We start from the raw sequence: 21382 nt of genomic DNA, 5'->3' as shown, positions 1-21382 counted from the left end.
TACCTTAGCCCATCTCTATCCAGCGATGTTGCAGAAGTGTCTCAGCTGCCTGAGACTCTCCTCCTCAATGGCTCAGCGGAGCTGTCAATAAAGTAAGTGAGCCAATGAGGAGAGAGAGGAGGTGGGGCCTACCTGGTGCTCTGTGTCTGAATGGACACACAGAGCTGTGGCTCAGCTCTGGTGCACCCATAGAAAGCTGCTTGCTGTGGGGGCACTCGTCAGGGGGGAGGGGCCAAAAAGGGACCTGAAAAAAGGAGGATCGGGGCTGCTCTGTGCAAAACCACTACCCAGAGCAGGTAAGTATAACATGTTTGTTATTTTTAAGCCAAAAAGGTAGATTTTATATTGGGCGTATAAAAGGGAAACTAGCAGCAGCTTACAGATCTGAACTGTGTGTGATGGTAGATGGGTACAACAAAACCTTTAGAGAAAAAAAAAAAATTACGATGGGGAGGAAGGGAATGATTTTTTTAAGACTCTCCCCTAGTCAACATAAAGGGATCAGCTGTGATGCTTGGAACTGAACACTTCTATATTTTGTGCCTCTTTAGACACTTTACTGTCAAATTTTAAATTGAAATAAAATCTGAAAAAGGAAAGAAAAAACATTAATTCAAATAAATAATGCATACTCTGTTAAGGTAACTTACTTTCAACTTTTTTAAATCTTCTTTCACATATGATTTAGGTACGTACCCTTTCTCAGGTACCGGAAAAATTCACCTTTTTGCAATCTTATGCCGCGTACACACAACGTTTTTCATGACGTGAAAAAAACAATTGAGTGTAGGCTCCAGAGCATTTTTCTCTACGTGAAAAATTGGTATTAAAAATTTAGAACATGCTCTAAATTTTCGTGCCATTTTTCACGTTGTGAAAAACGGTGGTGTGTAAGCTTTAACGACGTGAAAAAAAACGTGCATGCTCAGAAGCAAGTTATGAGACGGGAGCACTCAAAAAAACTAACGTTTGTAATGGAGATAGCACATTCGTCACGCTATAACAGACTGAAAAGCACAAAGACTGAATAGCGCGAATCGTCTCTCACCAAACTTTTACTAACACAAAATCAGCAAAAGCAGCCCAAAGGGTGGCGCCATCCGAATGGAACTTCCCCTTTATAGTGCCGTTGTATGTGTTGTACGTCACCGCGCTTCGCTCAAGCATTTTTTTTTCCACGATCATGTGTATGCAAGGCAGACTTGACAAGAATCACGTCAAAAAAAAAAAATTTCTAGGACATTAAAAATGGTCATTTATATGCAGATTTAGGGTAGGTTTGAACTTACATTTTATTTATTTTTTCCATATATTTTATAGCTCACTTGCTATAGGGGTTGCAAAACTGGAACCCCCCTTGCACACCATTCCATTTCTTGACCCCCTTCTGTAATCCTTTGCCAAGTTATCTGGTAGCAGGTGTGGCAAACAGAGGGGTGAGCTCCGACAGGGGAAGAGAATTCCCAGGATGTAGTGGACACAAAGCTTCTCTTCCAGGCTATCTACGTCCCCAACTCTTCACATCCAACCAAAAAAGGGGAACTTAACTCTTAACTTAAATCAAATCTTCCATTTTGAGCATTGGTCGCACAGCGACCCGTGGTTTTAACTGAAAACCACGGATATGAGAAAGCAGATTTGAGACTGGTGCTCAGTCTAGGCAGACATAAGGCAAGATGATTAATCTCTCACCATCACCATGAGGGTCCAAGGAGATGCACTGCGTCCAATCAAACCAGTTGCCTTGTGTATCGTAACAGCCATTGACACCGGGCCAATGTTGATTATGAAGTCTGTCTAGGTCAGCGCTAGTCACTTCCCTGCTCTTTCCAGGCAGCTCACTTGGTAGGGCAAGTTTCACTAAAACATTAGTCTTTCCAGCTTCTGGCTTACTGCATTCCGCCTGAATGATCTTCATTTGAGACAACTCCTTCCAGTCTGTCTGTTCAAAGGGACTTGGCGGGCTGAGATTGGGGTCTTGTTTGTCTGTCTCGGTTCTGTGTTGTTCTGAAGGGGCTAAAATCTCTGCCTGGGGTGGCTCTTTGTTTGCTAAAGGTTTTATTTGCCCAGTCATGAAATAAAATTTTAATTTACGATCCTTTTTTACTCGGGTTTGTTTGCTATTCCCATCTGCTGAGTATCCTTCTTGATCTCCTCGACTACGAGATTTATTTTTCTTGCGTCTGTCTGAACCAGAGGCTGCGTCATCGCTGTCCATTTTTGATGACTCTGGTGAGTAGCTACTGCGAGGTGTTTGAGGATCTGTGATAGGCTGTCCACTATGACGTCCTTGTGGGGTGTGCTGTTGCGTTACCCTAGGTGACTGCTGAAGTTGGTAGTCAGTAGAGACCAACTGCTCTACAGACCTATGAGGTGAAGAGACTGCAAAACCCATTGTAGGAGACTCATTCCTGCCCTTCTCTATCTTACACGTGTGGGTACTGCCAAGATTGGCTGAACCTTGTGGGTTGGCAGTACCTCTGGCAGCCTGCTCTAGCACTTTCTTCCAGCTACGTAGCCGTTTTTTAGTACGTTTGGCAAGGTCCTCATTACTGGTCTTTTTACGAACCTCATTCAGTATCTTTCCAAGTAACATTTCCTCCAGTACCTCTATGGTAATTGGATACATCTCCAACATGGATATCACGTCCCACACAGCGACCATGTCACGAATATTGTTGTGTGAATCGATGGCAAGCAACAGCCTCGCTCTTATGTCCCGCGGGGATACCAGAGCTGTCATTGCCTCTGCGGAGGGTAGAGAGGACCACAATGGCACGGGCACCGGGAGCGCTCGATACTGGAGACTCTGCATAGGCTGTCCACTACGACGTCCTTGTGGGGCGTGCTGTTGCATTACCCTAGGTAACTGCTGAAGTTGGTAGTCAGTAGAGACCAACTGCTCTACAGACCTATGAGGTGAAGAGACTGCAAAATCCCTTGTAGGAGACTCATTCCTGCCCTTCTCTATCTTACACGTGTGGGTACTGCCAAGATTTGCTGAACCTTGTGGGTTGGCAGTACCTCTGGCAGCCTGCTCTAGCACTTTCTTCCAGCTACGTAGCAGTTTTTTAGTACGTTTGGCAAGGTCCTCATTACTGGTCTTTTTACGAACCTCATTCAGTATCTCTCCAAGTGCCATTTCCTCCAGTACCTCTATGGTAATTGGATACGTCTCCAACATGGATATCACGTCCCACACAGCCACCATGTCACGAATATTGTTGTGTGAATCGATGGCAAGCAACAGCCTCGCTCTTATGTCCCGCGGGGATACCAGAGCTGTCATTGCCTCTGCGGAGGGTAGAGAGGACCACAATGGCACGGGCACTGGGAGCGCTCGATACCGGAGACTCCGCGAGTAGGGCCGTGACGTCACGTGCGCGCCCCGCCCCCTGCTGTTTGCGGTTCCCGGTGTTTCGACGAATTGGCGCCTCGTCCTGCCTCTCCTTGCGAGAAGGGGTGTGACCTCACGTGCGCGCCCCGCCCCCTGCTGTTTGCGGTTCCCGGTGTTCCGACGAATTGGCGCCTCGTCCTGCCTCTCCTTGCGAGTAGGGGCGTGGCCTCACGTGCGCGCCCCGCCCCCCTGCTCCTCGCGGTACCCGAGTCTAGGCTCTCCTTATCTAGCAGCTTCCGCCCCTTCAGTTGTGCCCTCATTCAAGCTATGTGTCATATACTTGTGTGCACACTGCTGTGCTGGGCATATTTTTTTTATGTTTAGGGGCACTCTGATGGGCACATTTTATTTTAAGGGGCACGCTGATGGGTATATTTTTAAGGTGCACACTGATGGGCATATTTTGTTAAGGGGCACACTGATGGACACATTTTGTTGTGCCCATCAGAGTGCCCCTTAACATAAAATGTGCCCATCGGTGTGCACATTAAAAATATACCCATCAGCATGCCCCTTAAAATAAAATGTGCCCATCAGAGTGCCCCTTAAAATAAAAGGTGCCCATCAGCGTGACCTTTATTTTATGTTAGGGGCACTCTGATGGGCACATTTTATTTTAAGAGCAACACTGATGGGCACATTTTGGATTAAGGGGCACTCTGATGGGCAGATTTTACGTTAAGGGGCACGTTTTGTTGTGCCCCTTAATATAAAATATGCCCATAAGGGTGCCCCTGTTGGACATATTTTATGTTAAGGGGCACCCTGATGGGCAGATTTTATGTTAAGGGGCACATTTTGTTGTGCCCATCAGAGTGCCCCTTAATATAAAATGTGCCCATTACAGGACCCTTAACATAAAATGTGCCCATTAGCGTGACCCTTATTTTATGTTTTACATCTGATGTAAGGAGGCACTCTGACGGGAATGCCTGATGTAAAGGGGCGCTGTGATGGGGACCCCTGATGTAAAGGGGCTCTGTGATGGGGACACCTGATGTAAAGGGGCACTGTGATGGGGACACCTGAGTTAAAGGAGCGCTGTGATGGCGACACCTGATGTAAAGGGGCGCTGTGATGGGGACACCTGATGTAAAGGGGCTCTGTGATGGGGACACCTGATGTAAAGGGGCACTGTGATGGGGACACCTGATGTAAAGGGGCACTGTGATGGGGTCACCTGATGTAAAGGGGCTCTGTGATGGGGACACCTGATGTAAAGGGGCACTGTGATGGGGACACCTGATGTAAAGGGGCACTGTGATGGGGACACCTGAGTTAAAGGAGCGCTGTGATGGCGACACCTGATTCAAAGGGGCGCTGTGATGGGGACCCCTGATGTAAAGGGGCGCTGTGATGGGGACCCCTGATCTAAAGGGGCGCTGTGATGGGGACCCCTGATGTAAAGGGGCGCTGTGATGGGGACACCTGATGTATAGGGGCGCTGTGATGGGGACACCTGATGTATAGGGGCGCTGTGATGGGGACACCTGATGTAAAAGGGCGCTGTGATGGGGACCCCTGATGTAAAGGGGCGCTGTGATGGGGACACCTGATTCAAAGGGGCGCTGTGATGGGGACCCCTGATGTAAAGGGGCGCTGTGATGGGGACACCTGATTTAAAGGGGCGCTGTGATGGGGACACCCAATTGTAAAGGAGCGCTGTGATGCAGACACCTGATTTAAAGGGGCGCTGTGATGGGGACACCTGATGTAAAGGGGCGCTGTGATGGGGACCCCTGATGTAAAGGGGCGCTGTGATGGGGACACCTGATTTAAAGGGGCGCTGTGATGCGGACACCTGATTTAAAGGGGCGCTGTGATGCAGACACCTGATTTAAAGGGGCGCTGTGATGCGGACACCTGATGTAAAGGGGCGCTGTGATGGGGACACCTGATTTAAAGGGGCGCTGTGATGCAGACACCTGATTTAAAGGGGCGCTGTGATGCAGACACCTGATTTAAAGGGGCGCTGTGATGCGGACACCTGATGTAAAGGGGCGCTGTGATGGGGACACCTGATTTAAAGGGGCGCTGTGATGCGGACACCTGATGTAAAGGGGCGCTGTGATGGGGACACAGCATAAGCCCCCATCCATTGTACCAGCAACCAGCTTAGTGGGCACTATTTATTTAAGAGCAGGTGGCAATGCCAGGGCCAAAGAAGAAATACAGTCTTTGCAACTAATATCTCATAAACTAGTCTGCACTGTGTATGACCCATGTCTAATCCTTACTGTTCACTCAATGTACCTTAATCTAAGGTCAGTGTAACCCTCTGCCAAGTGACCACACAAAGTATCAGAGGGTGAATAGGAGGGCAGTAGGAGCACATTTCCTAAAGCATGTGCAGTTTCCTGCTTTGACAATCACATTCACACTTTCAAGGCTGATTTAAATCTTTTTTTTTTTTTTAGGTAAATAGTTTAATGGTAATACTGCCTACTGATCAGGGGCGTCGTTAGGCCCGGGCTAAGGGGGCTGGAGCCCCGAATGGGTCCCCGTAAAGCCCCGAGTCCCGGGAATTTAGCTTGATATTGCTAGCCCCGAGTCCTGCCGAGTGCCGCCGAGCCCCTGCCGATTGCGATAGCAGGCTGGCTGGTCCCGCCTTCTGGAGCCCAACGCCTATGATGGACGTCCCACTGATCCAATGCCGAGACCGCAGGACCTGTGACGTCCATCATAGGCGCCGCAAGCTTAGAAGGCGGGAATTACAATCCCGCCCGGCGCGGCATGCCCGCTCCGCTCCCTGCTTGGTTTGGCGGCTCTCCACGTCGGGACGGCTCCTGATGATGGCACAGGGCTCCAGCATCGCACACCACGGCTGCCTGCCGCATCCCCGCTTCCTTGCCAGCGGCTCTCCCCCTCGGCTCCTAAGCCTCCCTGGCTGCACTATGACAGCTGCCTGGCCTGCCCATGCATCCGGGTAGCACCAGTCTGACAGCAACACCACGGCTGAGGTAGGTCACTGATTGTGTATGCCTACCAGCCAGGTCAGTCACAGTGTGTGTAGGCCGAATATATGTCCATATAGGTTGTCTTATTTGTTAGACCAGAGCTTTTGGAGGACGAATGAGGAGGAAAAAGGGGCACCTGATGTAAAAGGGCACTCTGATGGGCACACCTAATGTTAAGGAGCACTCTCATACCTTTGATTAGTTAATAACCAAATGTTAAATTGAAGATATGGCCCAGATTCAGTAAGAATCTGCGCCTTTCTTACGCAGGCACAGGGCAGCGTTTTTGCCCTGCGTCCGCGCAAATTTTCTGCGCTGCCCGCGATTCACGCAGCAGAAGCTCCGTAAATTGCGGGGGCGCTGTGTTAACTTGCCCGGCGTAAGGGCGCCTAATGTAAATGAATGGGAATCATTTAAATTAGGCGCGCTCCCACGCCGAGCGTAGAGCGCATGCTCCGTCGGGAAACTTTCCCGACGTGCATTGCGGCAAATGACATCGCAAGGACGTCATTTGCTTCAAAGTAAACGTGAATGGCGTCCAGCGCCATTCACGATCCACTTACGCAAACGACGTAAAATTTGAACGTCGCGACGTGGGAACGTGGCCATCCTATAGCATTGGCTGCGCCTGCTATTAGGATGTGTAACGTTACGCCAAACCCGACGTACGCAAATTACGTAATTTGCGTACGCAGGGCCCGCGCAAGTTTGTGAATCGGTGTTAGTATGCAATTTGCATACTATACACAGATCACAATGGGAGCGCCCCCTAGCGGTTTTCGCTAGAATGCAGCCTAAAATCTGCGTGGCATAAGAGCCTTATGCCGCGCAGATTTTAGGCTGCAGTCGGCGTAGCGATGTTCCTGAATCAGGAGCATTCGCTACGCCGGAGCAAGTAAGCAATTGCGCCGTGTAACCTATGGTTACACGTGCGCAATTGCTTCTTGAATCTGGCCCAATGTACAGATCACCTATCTGTAGATTAGTTGTATGCCTTTGAGTTTTACCATTTTTCCTATATTTCTATTATTTATTGTACCCACTATGTAATAGACATTTTTGTTCAATCAATAAAAAGCTTTTGACAAGGAAATACATACAAGTCCTTGTTCAAACAATTCTAAACAAACTCAGGTTTTCAGGAGACAAAATATAAAAAAATATTCTTTTTTGTAGAGCATTAAAAGAAGGCGAACACCACAAAGCTTGATTTAGTCCAGCAAGAATTTGTATTTTTCACAAGACTCAATCAAAAAATCAACACATTTCAGAGGTCCAGAACTCCCCCTTAATCAGGGGGATTATGTGCTGCCAATTTCTTGTACAAAGAGTTTTATTGAAAAGGTACATCAATAAATAAAAAAGAATACAAAGAGAAAAAAAAACAGTGGTGGACACACCATAAGCTATCAGACATCAGAACAGATAGTCCGTAAACCTGAGATTAATCCGGCTTCTAGGGATCCAAAGTGAATCCAGAAGACCGGCAATAGAATGTTCTTCAGACAGGTGGCCTGCTAAATTAACCTAATGTTGGCTTAGGTGTGCGCTGCCAATTTCTTCAGGTCTGTATTGGGGGCTTATAATCGTTGACCCGAATCTCATGCTATACATATCAGTTTGCAATTGATGTTAAAGCGGTGTTCCGGCCACAATTTCACTTTTTAAATATAAATACCCCTGTAATACACAAGCTTAATGTATTCTAGTAAAGTTAGTCTGTAAACTAAGGTCCGTTTTGTTAGGTTGTTACAGCATTTAGACACTTTATAAAATAGAAATTGACTGGGGCCATCTTAAGTGTGGGCATCATGAAGCCAGACTGTATGACTTCCTGGATTTCAGCCTTGCAGATCTCGCACATGCTCAGTGCTGCACAAGCAGTGTCAGATTAGGTTTCAGCACCTGTGCTGTCCAAGTCACATGATTCTTTGAGACTGGGGAGTGCACAGACTCCTGGAAAGTTACACCCACTACATTCCCAGGAGTCTGTGCGGTGTAGGTTAGGAAGCATTAAGCACCTAGGTGCAGGAAGTTGGAAGATTAACTATTCTGCCTAGCAACAACACTTTGAAGGCATCTAAAAAAAAAAAAAATTTTCGTAAAGGATTAATGACATTTTTTTAAAACTACTGATGTAATGTTATATTTATGGGTGGAACTCCACTTTAAGTAGAGTCCTGAATTTACTGACAGCACTAAAGTTCTGATAAAGTGGGAGTTTTCGGCCCCCAAAATGAATTGGCGTTTTGATTGCAACACACATAAAAAAAATGTGATGGACTGAATTAAGCTTTGTGGTGCCACAATCTTTCCAATGCCCTATAGACGACTCCAGGGACCCTTGAGGCTACCTTGTTTGACAGAGAGCTGCCTTTACGAGTATTTTTACTCCCAACTCTCTACTAACACATAGCACCCAATTATTCTTTCTGCAAGACCGATTTTTTTATTTTGTATGGAATGAATGCTGGATGGCTAGGAAGGATCTTCGCTCAGGATATGATGGCTGGCAGGTTCTTGATGCCACCCCTCAGGAGATCAGTGGAGGTATGTGCAATACGTCATATATTTGTTGTGATCTAACAACTGCACTTAAAGAATATTTCCAGGCATTCCATAATTGCATTGGTCCAGCTTGGACCAATGTCACTATGTATATAATATACCTGACTAATGCTCCTAGCAGCAGGTCAGTGTTAGTTAGTCAGTGTTAGTGTATGTTGGTCAGGACAGGTCAGTGTATGTTGGTCAGGACAGGTCAGTGTATGTAGGACAGGACAGGTCAGTGTATACAGGTCAGATCAGTGTATGTAGGTCAGGTCAGTGTATGTAGGACAGGACAGGTCAGTGTATACAGGTCAGATCAGTGTATGTAGGACAGGTCAGGTCAGTGTATGTAGGACAGGTCAGGTCAGTGTATGTAGGACAGGTCAGGTCAGTGTATGTAGGACAATGTATGTAGGACAGGTCAGGTCAGTGTATGTAGGTCAGGTCAGTGTATGTAGGACAGGTCAGGCCAGTGTATGTAGGACAGGACAGGTCAGTGTATACAGGTCAGGTCAGTGTATGTAGGACAGGTCAGGTCAGTGTATGTAGGACAGGTCAGGCCAGTGTATGTAGGACAGGTCAGTGTATGTAGGTCAGGTCAGTGTATGTAGGTCAGGTCAGTGTATGTAGGTCAGGTCAGTGTATGTAGGACAGGTCAGGTCAGTGTATGTAGGACAGGTCAGGTCAGTGTATGTAGGTCAGGTCAGTGTATGTAGGTCAGGTCAGGTCAGTGTATGTAGGACAATGTATGTAGGACAGGTCAGGTCAGTGTATGTAGGTCAGGTCAGTGTATGTAGGACAGGTCAGGCCAGTGTATGTAGGACAGGACAGGTCAGTGTATACAGGTCAGGTCAGTGTATGTAGGACAGGTCAGGTCAGTGTATGTAGGACAGGTCAGGCCAGTGTATGTAGGACAGGTCAGTGTATGTAGGTCAGGTCAGTGTATGTAGGTCAGGTCAGTGTATGTAGGACAGGTCAGTGTATGTAGGACAGGTCAGGTCAGTGTATGTAGGACAGGTCAGGTCAGTGTATGTAGGTCAGGTCAGTGTATGTAGGTCAGGTCAGTGTATGTAGGACAGGTCAGTGTATGTAGGTCAGGTCAGTGTATGTAGGACAGGTCAGGTCAGTGTATGTAGGACAGGTCAGGTCAGTGTATGTAGGACAGGTCAGGTCAGTGTATGTAGGACAGGTCAGGTCAGTGTATGTAGGACAGGTCAGTGTATGTAGGTCAGGTCAGTGTATGTAGGTCAGGTCAGTGTATGTAGGTCAGGTCAGTGTATGTAGGACAGGTCAGTGTATGTAGGACAGGTCAGTGTATGTAGGACAGGTCAGGTCAGTGTATGTAGGTCAGGTCAGGCCAGTGTATGTAGGTCAGGTCAGGCCAGTGTATGTAGGACAGGTCAGGCCAGTGTATGTAGGACAGTGTATGTAGGACAGGTCAGGTCAGTGTATGTAGGTCAGGTCAGTGTATGTGGGACAGGTCAGTGTATGTGGGACAGGTCAGGCCAGTGTATGTAGGACAGGTCAGGCCAGTGTATGTAGGACAGGTCAGGCCAGTGTATGTAGGACAGGTCAGGCCAGTGTATGTAGGACAGGTCAGGCCAGTGTATGTAGGACAGGTCAGGTCAGGCCAGTGTATGTAGGACAGGTCAGGCCAGTGTATGTAGGACAGGTCAGGCCAGTGTATGTAGGACAGGTCAGGCCAGTGTATGTAGGACAGGACAGGTCAGGCCAGTGTATGTAGGACAGGACAGGTCAGGCCAGTGTATGTAGGACAGGTCAGGTCAGGCCAGTGTATGTAGGACAGCACAGGTCAGGCCAGTGTATGTAGGACAGGTCAGGTCAGGCCAGTGTATGTAGGTCAGGTCAGTGTATGTAGGTCAGGACAGGACAGGCCAGTGTATGTAGGTCAGGAAAGGTCAGGCCAGTGTATGTAGGACAGGTCAGTGTATGTAGGTCAGGACAGGACAGGCCAGTGTATGTAGGTCAGGACAGGACAGGCCAGTGTATGTAGGTCAGGTCAGTGTATGTAGGTCAGGACAGGACAGGCCAGTGTATGTAGGTCAGGAAAGGTCAGGCCAGTGTATGTAGTACAGGTCAGTGTATGTAGGACAGGTCAGTGTATGTAGGACAGGTCAGTGTCAGTGTATGTAGGACAGGTCAGTGTATGTAGGACAGGTCAGTGTATGTAGGACAGGTCAGTGTCAGTAGGACAGGTCAGTGTATGTAGGACAGGTCAGTGTCAGTGTATGTAGGACAGGTCAGTGTCAGTGTATGTAGGACAGGTCAGTGTCAGTGTATGTAGGTCAGTGTCAGTGTATGTAGGTCATGTGTCAGAAACAACCCTGAAAGACATGCTAGTGTGCCTAAGAGCTTCCTTGCTGATCTCATGCAGTGTGTAACTGACATACACACACACACTGACTTGTGTGTCTGTGTGTACTGACACACGCGCGCGTAGGTCAGGTAAGTCGCGCGCCCCCCCCCCCGGTTCCGGCTGAAGCCCCTGGTCTTTTTGCCACCTAGCAACGCCCCTGCTACTGATACAATTATAACATCTGAGGAGCTGACCACTTTAAGGCCTCGTACACACGAGCATTTGGCCGGGAATCCCAGCCATGTGTATGCTCCCTAGCAGTTTTACTGTCAGGAAAACAGCCAGGAATCCTGACGGGAAAATAGAGAGTGGGATTCCTGGCAGAGTATTTCCTGCCGAGAAGACCGGTCGTCTGTATGCTTACCTGTCCAATGCTCGAAAAGACTTGCGCGGTAGCATACAAGGTTAGTGTGGGGTGTAGCAAGATGGCGGCGACGGCATTGAATGTGACGAGCGCCGGCTCGTCATAGTCGATGACGTCACCGCGTTCTTGTCATTGAAAAGAACGGTGGTACACAGGGCTTGGCAAGGCAAGCTTGCCAGAAATCCCATCAGGAAAACCGACAGTTTTCTAATAGACGGGATTCCTGCCCGTGTGTACAGGGCTTTAGTATTAAATATATAGCGGAACATAAGCCCCTATCTGCAGTAGTGTATTTAGGTTTTGTGCTGCCCTAGGCCTGACTAAACTCGTGCACCCCCTTATTTAAATATGACCCACCCTTCCTGTCAAGGCCACACCCCTTGCTGTTTAAGACCCCCCCTGAAATGTTTGAGTGGTTTAGCTATGGGGCAGGAAGTGAAGGGAAATCTCTGCAATGGGACAGGGATGGTAAAAAATAAACTGACAGGGGCTATAACCCTTCCTTACTCTATCCAAAATTAAAATAAAAAGTGCTGCCTATAGTTCTACTTTAAGCACAAATTTCTGATAATTTTATGGAGAGAACTAAGAAGATATCACCATACCAACGGTGCAGAAGAAACATATAGCACAGTAAGGAAGGTTTGTGGTACAGGATGATAGGACAGTCAAAATTAGAAGTGCTCCCCCCCCCCCCCCACACAGTTGCAGAATGCTGGCCGCCCACATACTGGAAGCAGTGTGTCCGTTTTATGGGGGTGCTAGACCAATTTGCCTCTCAGCCCAGTCCACCCCATAAGACTGGCACTACACTTGCAGTGTAGCACAAGCCGGCGGGGACTCTTTCCGTGCTGCCCCCCTGTAAAGTGCTGCCCTAGGCCTGGGCCTTGTTGGCCTAGGCCAGGATGCAGTGTTGCCTATCTGTAGTAACAGCAATCAGCTTAGTGGGCATTGTTCCTTTAACCACTTAAGCCCCGGACCTTTAGGCAGCTAAATGCCCAGGCCAGGTTTTGCGATTCGGCACTGCGTCGCTTTAACAGACAATTGCGCGGTCGTGCGACGTGGCTCCCAAACAAAATTGGCGTCCTTTTTTCCCCACAAATAGAGCTTTCTTTTGGTGGTATTTGATCACCTCTGCGGTTTTTATTTTTTGCGCTATAAACAAAAATAGAGCGACAATTTTGAAAAAAATGCAATATTTTTTACTTTTTGTTATAATAAATATCGCCCAAAAACATATCTAAAAAAAATGTATTCCCTTAGTTTAGGCCGATACGTATTCTTCGCCCTTTTTTTAGTAAAAAAAATCGCAATAAGCGTTTATCGATTGGTTTGCGCAAAATTTATAGCGTTTACAAAATAGGGGATAGTTTTATTGCATTTTTATTAATTTTTTTTTTTTACTACTAATGGCGGCGATCAGCGTTTTTTTCCGTGACTGCGACATTATGGCGGACACTTCGGACAATTTTGACACATTTTTGGGACCATTGTAATTTTCACAGCAAAAAATGCATGTAAATTGCATTGTTTATTGTGAAAATGACAGTTGCAGTTTGGGAGTTAACCACAGGGGGCGCTGTAGGAGTTAGGGTTCACCTAGTGTGTGTTTACAACTGTAGGGGGGTGTGGCTGTAGGACTGACGTCATCGATCGAGTCTCCCTTATAAAAGGGATCACTCGATCGATACGCCGCCACAGTGAAGCACGGGGAAGCCGTGTTTACACACGGCTCTCCCCGTTCTTCAGCTCCGGGGAGCGACCGCGACGGAGCGGCTATAAACAAATAGCCGCGCCGTCGTCCCGGATCGCTCCCCGAGGGAACCCGACAGCCGCATGTAGCGGGGGTGAGGTCCCGATTGGACCCCCCACCCGCTAGAAGGCAAGGACGTACATGTATGCCCATTTGCCTGTACGTGCCATTCTGTGGACGTACATATACATGCGGCGGTCGGGAAGTGGTTAAGAGCAGGTGGCAATAACAGGGCCAGAGAAGAAACCCAGTCCTAGCTATCACATAAGGCAACTCATTGTGAGCCATGAATATATATATATATATATATATATAGAACAAAAAGTATACTTAAAATATTGCAATTCGTTTATATGAAGAATCCTATTTTTCCTTTACAATGAAGCTCATATGTGTGACTTGAAGGTAGCATAGTACTGCTAGCATATAAAACCTTTGACTTTACTCAACAGGCTTATCTCATAGCTCAAAACAAAACATTAAACCCTTGAAAATTGAACTAATTCCAAAAAACAGATGCTGCCAACATGTTTACGCAACTCAAGTAGTGACCAGAAACAGACCATGGGAACTACACATGTATGAGTTCATTGCAGTGTTATGAGGCAGACTTCTTACCAAAGCAAAGCACTCTGTTACAGATAAAGTACGCAGCAATGGATATTATTATTATACACGATTTATATTGCGCCAACAGTTTACGCAGCGCTTTACAATGTACAGGGGGAACAACACAATCATTTCAGCTGATGGGTACTTTGCTCTTTTATGAGACATCCTCATGAGTTTACGGGAACTTGTCTTGTGTAACTATACGGGAGACATTTTCTAATATGCTGAATCAACTATATAAGGTTCCCGGAATATGTTCACTTTAGCCTAACCACACTGGAACACTTGCTTCCTTTCCAATGTCAGACAATTAATATAAATATGACAGCTGCAATTAGAACTCAAACACATGTAAGAGACAAATCAATAGCAGTGTCTTTGGGCCATATTCTCATACTTTCTGCGGCGGCATCGCGTAAGCTATTTACACTACGCCGCCGCAACTTACTGGAGCAAGTGCCGTATTCCTCAAGCACTTGCTCCGTAGTTTGCGGAGGCGTAGTGTAAAAGGCCCGGCGTATTCCCGCGTATTTCAAAGGGGGCGGCTTATATTTAAATTAAGCGCGCCCCCGTTTCGAACGAACTGCGCATGCGCCGGACTAAAAATAGCCCAGTGCGCATGCTCCAGTTCTCGGCGGAAAACGTCAATGACGCCGACGTGTGCGTCATTGACGTAAAGTCGTATTCAAGAACGACTTAGGAAAACGACGTACCCGACGGGAAAAGACGACGCGGACCCGACGCCATACTTAACATGGTATACGGCGGACTGGCGTAAGGTTACCCCTCATATAGCAGGGGTAACCTTACGCTTACGCAAACGACGGTTACGCGACGCGATTTGGTTCGTGAATCGGCGTATCAGGCTCATTTGCATAAACAAATGAGACCTGAACGTAAATGCCACCTAGCGGCCGGCGGCGAATTACATTTAAGATCCGACAGTGTAAGTGACTTACACATGTCGGATCTTCAGCGTATCTATGCGAAAATGATTCTAGGAATCACTCGCATAGATACGCGGGTCAAAAAAGAGAGATACGACGGAGTTTCCTGAGATACTCCGTCTTAACTCTACTCAGAATATGGCCCTTTGTTTCTATAGCGATGATGACCTTTATACGTATATATGATACACTCTATGGCCCAGATTCACAAAGCACTTACGCCGACGTATAACAAGTTACGCCGACGTAAGTGCAAATGTGCGCCGTCGTATCTGTGCGCCAGACCCACAAACTACTATGCGCCTAAAAACAGGCTACACCCCGCCGACGTATCTTGCTTACGCCGGCGTAGAGTGGGCGCACATTTAGGCTGGGAGCATGGTGCCGCTCCCATTGATTAGCCATTCAAAAATGCAAATGAGGGACATACGGCGATTCACAAACGTGTGTGTGCCCGGCGCATGCTACGCGAGATGCGCGTAAGTTGTACGTCCGGCATGAAGTTATTCCTCATAAAGGAGGTGCAACCCAGCAACAGACATGCTCAGGTCTGCACCAGGGAACACAAGCCGGCGTATTGTGCGTTGGACGTGTGTCTGGCTGGGCGTACGTTATGTTCACGGCGTACGCAGTGATCCGGCGTAGCTTAGGCAGTTTTGCCGGCGTGGTTGTGAGCAGGCGCATAGGGGTGCGTCCACGTCACGGCACATGCCCAGTTCGTTATACGTACCTGTCTCGGCCCATTTGCATGGGGTCACGCCTCAATTGCATGGGTTCACACCCACTTCCACCTACGCCGACGTGCGCCTTCGAAACCTACGCCACGCTGGCGCAGCGTTAGGAGCACTGGCTTGCTGAATGCAATGCTTGCCTCTCTGCGCTGCGTTGGTGTAGAGTATGTGCACTATGGCGGCGTAATGTGCGCCCTGCTCTCTGTGAATCTGGGCCTATTTCGTTAATAGCTTAAGGACCCGAAGGGCACGGCTGGGCACAAGCATGTACCTGTACGTCGCCTTTAAGAGCCCAGCCGTGGGTCGCGAGCGCGCCGCTGGCGACCTGGTCCTGTGCTCCTTGACCGTGCCCGCCGGACCCGATCGCCGCCGGTGTCCCGCGATCAGGTCACAGAGCTGAAGAACGGGGAGAGGTAAGTGTAAAAAAACCTTTCCCCGTTCTTCCTAGTGTGACTGCCACTGATCGTCTGTTCCCTGTCATAGGCAAGGACGATCAGTGACGTCAAACGCAAAGCCATGCCCCCACACAGTAGTAAACACTCCCTAGCAAACACTTAACCCCTTCAGCGCCCCCTACAGGTTAACCCATTCACTGCCAGTGTAATTTTCAAAGTAATCAGTGCATTTTTATAGTACTTTTCGCTGTAAAAATGACAACGGCCCCAAAATAGTGTCAAAAGTGTCCGATGCGTCCGCCATAATGTTACAGTCAGGAAAAAAATCACTGATCGCCGCCATTAGTAGCAAAAAAAAAATATTAATAAAAATGACATAAAACTATTCCCTATTTTGTAGTTGCTAGAACTTTTGCACAAACCAATCAATAAACGCTTATTGCCCTTTGGGTCTGCAATGGATTTTGGGGGGTTTCTCTATCATTATTGATAGAGAAAGGAGGTATACCTCAACCCTGCTGTAAATTTACTAGCTCTAAACCTCAGCCCTAATCTTTGAAGCAGAACTACACTGTGTGGTCAATTCACTGTGGTAAAGTCCCCATGGCTCACTTGTACCCAGAGCCGGGACAAGGGGTGGGCAGGAGGGTCGGCTGCCCTGGGTGCAATTGTTTATTCCAGGGATGTGGGCGACCTGACCCTAACTTTAAGGGAGGGGGCGCAGTTTGACATCTTTGCCCTGGGCGCTGGATGGCCTTGTCCTGGGCGCTGGATGGCCTTGTCCTGGGCACTGCTTATACCTACAGGTAAGCCTATTATAAGGCTTACCCGTAGGTACATTAAATACTATATCACCTAAACATGCACTGTTTAGGAGATATTTACTATAGTAGCTGCCAGTGATGTCACTAGAGCATGCGCTCTTAATGCAGGGCTCGACAAATCCCGGGCGCCAGGTCACCATGGCGACTAGAAATAGGGCCCTGGCGACTTGGCTTGGAAGGGGGGCAAAAAAAAAAAAAGTTTCTTTTTTTGTGAGCTGGCGCCATATGGTGGTGAGCCGTTGGTATTACAAGTTATTACCACCAGATGTGAGCTGGCGCCATCTGGTGGTGGCCGTTGGTATTACAAGTTAAACAGCAATTCTAATGTAATTTTTCACTATTTTTCACTGCCATCTCCTTCCCTCTAATTAGAACCCCCAAACATTATATATATTTTTTATCCTAACACCCTAGAGAATAAAATGGCGATCGTTGCAATACTTTCTGTCACGCCGTATTTGCGCAGCGGTCTTACAAGCGCACTTTTTTTGTGAAAAAAAATTACACTTTTTTTAATAAAAAAATAAGACAACAGTAAAGTTATCCCCATTTTTTTTTTATATTATGAAAGATAATGTTACGCCGAGTAAATTCATACCCAACATGTCATGCTTCAAAATTGCGTCCGCTCGTGGAATGCCGACAAACTTTTACCCTTTAAAATCTTCATAGGCGACGTTTAAAAAAATCTACAGGTTGCATGTTTTGAGTTACAGAGGAGGTCTAGGGCTAGAATTATTGCTCTCGCTCTACCAATCGCGGCGATACCTCACGTGTGGTTTGAACACCGTTTACATATGCGGGCGCTGCTCACGTATGTGTTCGCTTCTGCGCGCAAGCTCGTTGGGACGGGGCGCGTTTTCTGGCTCCTAACTTTTTTACCTGGCTCCTAGATTCCAAGCAAATTTGTCAACCCCTGTCTTAATGGACTGTGTGCCGCCCATTGAGAGAGCACTGCCGCGGCACGCACATGCACAGGAGTGATGTCATTGCAGCTTGGCCAGTTAGACAGCTGAAGCCCACAAACCCAAAAGGTAGGCCGGGTGAAGATGGAAGTGCCGGAGAGTCATAAAAGTGCACCACTGGAGGGTTTCATTCTAAGTTAAGTTTTTCATAATGTGCTAGTATGCGATGCATACAAACACATTATGCTATTATCCCTGCAGAGGCCACATTTTTGGGAATTGTTATTTGCAGTTTACTACTGCTTTAAAGTGGTTGTAAACCCAACCACACAACTTGCACCTATAGGTAAGCCTAGATTAGGGCTTACCTGTAGGTGCTAGAAACATGTCCTAAATCTGCACGGTTTAGGAGATATTTACAATAATGTCAGGCGCCGATGTCTACGGTGCACTGAGCGTGATGTTTTTGTGAATGGCATAATTGGGGTTAATGACGTATTTCCGTGCGGGAGTGACGTCATCGCTGCTCCGGCCAATCACATCGCTGAAGCGGCGATACCAGGAAACCGATGCTAGGGGACATGGCGGCGTCGGGGGAACGAGAAGCACTTTGGGGGCTTCCATTTCAGGTAAGTGTCACATAATGAGCTAGTATGCATACTATCTTATTATGCCTTTCTCTTGCAGGATTTGTTTTTTCCCCGTTTTTCGGGGGGTTACTTCCTCTTTAAATACCACATGAATTTTTTGAGTTAAAATAACTCATTGAACTCAACCCTTTCACACTAGGGTAGTTTTCAGGTGCTCTAGCACTGAAAATAGCCTCTGCTAAGCGCCTGGAAACCGCATCCAATTCATTCAAGTGTGACTTTTCACACTGGGGCGCTTGTGGGACGTTCCGAAAAGTCCTACAAGCAGCATTTTTGGGGCAGTTTGGGAGCGCTGTATTTAGCGATCACAAAACGCCCTGCTCATTGGAATGCACTGGAACTTCCGCTTTTTGGATCCCTCCCCCCCTCCGGTGTCACATTTGGCACCTTTCAGGGGGAGGGGGGTACAGATACCTGTATAATACAGGTATTTGCACTCACTTCCGAGCAGTGACTCCCGTGGGAGTCACGTCACTTCCCGCCCCTCCCCCCATGCTGTGTTCTGGGAAACACACGGCTCCCAGAACACAGCGGGGACCAGTAGGATAGCGCAGCGCGGCTCGCGCATGCACAGTAGGGATCAGGGCAGTGAAGCCGCAATGCTTCACTTCCCGATTTCCTCACCGAGGATGACAGCGGGGGTAGCCAAGAGACGAGCGATTGCTCGCCTTCGCTGGACTCCAGGACAGGTAAGTGTCCATTTTTTAAAAGTCAGCAGCTGCTGTATTTGGAGCTGCTGACTTTTTAAAAAAAATATTTGGTGGACCTCCTCTTTAGGGTTAAAAGCGCCCCTCTAGCATCTGAAAAGCACTGCTTAGACAGCGACCGTGGCTCAGTGTGCAAGGGGTATAAATGTGCAATTCACAAAAAAATGCATGAGTTCAATTTTTTACTCAGCGGTATTAACGTGTGTTTTTGCACGGTACAGTTGTTGGTACTAACCACCATTTGCTCAACCTTGTGGGTCGCGAGTACCTCCGGCAGCCTCCACTGGCGCTATGAATTTCTGCCAGCTACGTTGCAGTTTCCTAGCATATCTGGCAAGGTCCTTGTTACTGGTCTTTTTACGAAGATCATTAATTAGCTTTCCAAGTCGGGTTTGCTCCAGTGCCTCTTTGGTAATTGGATACTTTTCCAAAATGGAGATCACTTCCAACACGGCCACCATGTTAAGAATATTGCATTGCGGATCGATGGCCTGCAGCAGCCTCTCCTTGATCTCCCACGGGGATACCGGAACCGCTGTCATTGCCTCTGTCCGGGGATCACTGCGGAGCATATTTGGTGCATATGTGGTGCGCTGCCATGCCACTAGTTCTGCCCTAGTGCCACGAGGGCTGTAAGGGGAACAGCGTGCACAAAGACTTTGTGGCTGAAGAGGATGGGTTGCTTCTAACCCTACACTGTGCGGTTGTAGGACGCCCACTTTTAGTAAAGAGGAAGTGCTTGAGTGTTTTACAAGTCCAGAGGATGTTGTGGGCGGCCGGACAGCATCTACTGGGATTTTACCATGTTTATCATTTTCAGCAGTCGCAAACCTGTTAGTGTGTGAACTGCCAACAAGAGGACCAAGTATGTTTTCTGGAGGACTACCTCCTATTCCATTTGTGGTGAGTGATGAAGAATTTTGAAACAGCTCCTGATTCGGTTTGCCTGCAAGCCCTTGGGTACCATCTCTAAATTCCCCTTTCCTTTTTCGACTGGCCACCTTTTCGGCCTTAGGTGAACGTGCCTCCTGGATATCATTCCTGCCCTTAAGGTCCTGAATAGGCTTTCTGCTAAACAGTGCAGTTTGATTGGTCTCTATCTTACAGGTGTGGGTACTACCACCATTGGCTGAACCTTGTGGGTTGGCAGTACCCCTGGCAGCCTGCTCTAGCACTTCCTGCCAGCTACGTAGCAGTTTCTTAGCACGTTTGGCAAGGTCCTTGTTACTGGTATTTTTACGAACATCATTAATTAGCCTTGCAAGTAGGGTTTCCTCTAGTACCTCTTTGGTAGTAATTGGATACTTCTCCAACATGGAGATCACTTCCAACACAGCCACCATGTCACCAATCCTGCAGTGCGGATTGATGGCCTGCAGCAACTTCTCCTTGATCTCCCCCAGGAATACCGGAGCCACTGTAATTGCCTCTGTCCGCGGATCACTGCGGAGCATATTTGGCGCATATGTGGTGTGCTGCCATGCCACTAGTTCTGCCCTAATGTCAGGAGGGCTGTAAGGGGAACAGCGTGCACAAACACCCTGCTCTAGCACTTCCTGCCAGCTACGTAGCAGTTTCTTAGAACGTTTGGCAAGGTCCTTGTTACTGGTCTTTTTTCGAACGTAATTAATTAGATTTGCAAGTAGGGTTTCCTCTAGTGCCTCTTTGGTAGTAATTGGATACTTCTCCAACATGGAGATCACTTCCAACACAGCCTCCATGTCAGGAATCCTGCTGTGCGGATCGATGGCCAGCAGCAACTTCTCCTCGAGCTCCGGCAGGGATACCGGAGCCGCTGTCCGCGGATCACTGCGGAGCATATTTGGCGCATATGTGGTGCGCTGCCGTGCCACTAGTTCTGCCCTAGTGCCAGGAGAGCTGTAAGGGGTACAGGGTGCACAAACCCCCTGCTCTAGCACTTTCTTCCAGCTATGTAGCAGTTTCTTAGAACGTTTGGCAAGGTCCTTGTTACTGGTCTTTTTACGAACCTCATTAATTAGCCTTACAAGTAGGGTTTCCTCTAGTGCCTCTATGGTAGTAATTGGATACTTCTCCAACATGGAGATCACTTCCAACACACCCACCATGTCACGAATCCTGCTGTGCGGATCGATGGCCAGCAGCAACTTCTCCTCGAGCTCCGGCAGGGATACCGGAGCCGCTGTCATTGCCTCTGTCCGGGGGGCGCGGGACACAGTGGCCGGAGACTTCCA

General features: G+C 48.0%; 1 protein-coding gene across 1 annotated transcript; it reads right to left on the bottom strand.

Annotated features, from left to right (window-relative positions):
• Positions 1-1651: 1651 nt before the first annotated feature.
• Positions 1652-20659, bottom strand: LOC120941305 (mediator of RNA polymerase II transcription subunit 26-like). Its single transcript, XM_040354626.1, has 2 exons — positions 19438-20659; positions 1652-3294 (listed from the first exon to the last, which is right to left on the bottom strand). Exons 1-2 carry the CDS (start codon positions 20621-20623, stop codon positions 1652-1654), a joined length of 2829 nt encoding a protein of 942 aa, XP_040210560.1. The 5' UTR covers positions 20624-20659.
• Between the last annotated feature and the right edge of the window lie 723 nt (positions 20660-21382).

Source organism: Rana temporaria, chromosome 5 (genome assembly GCF_905171775.1).
Source record: "Rana temporaria chromosome 5, aRanTem1.1, whole genome shotgun sequence".
Taxonomy (NCBI): domain Eukaryota; kingdom Metazoa; phylum Chordata; class Amphibia; order Anura; family Ranidae; genus Rana; species Rana temporaria.
This window is presented reverse-complemented; position numbering and strand designations above follow the sequence as displayed.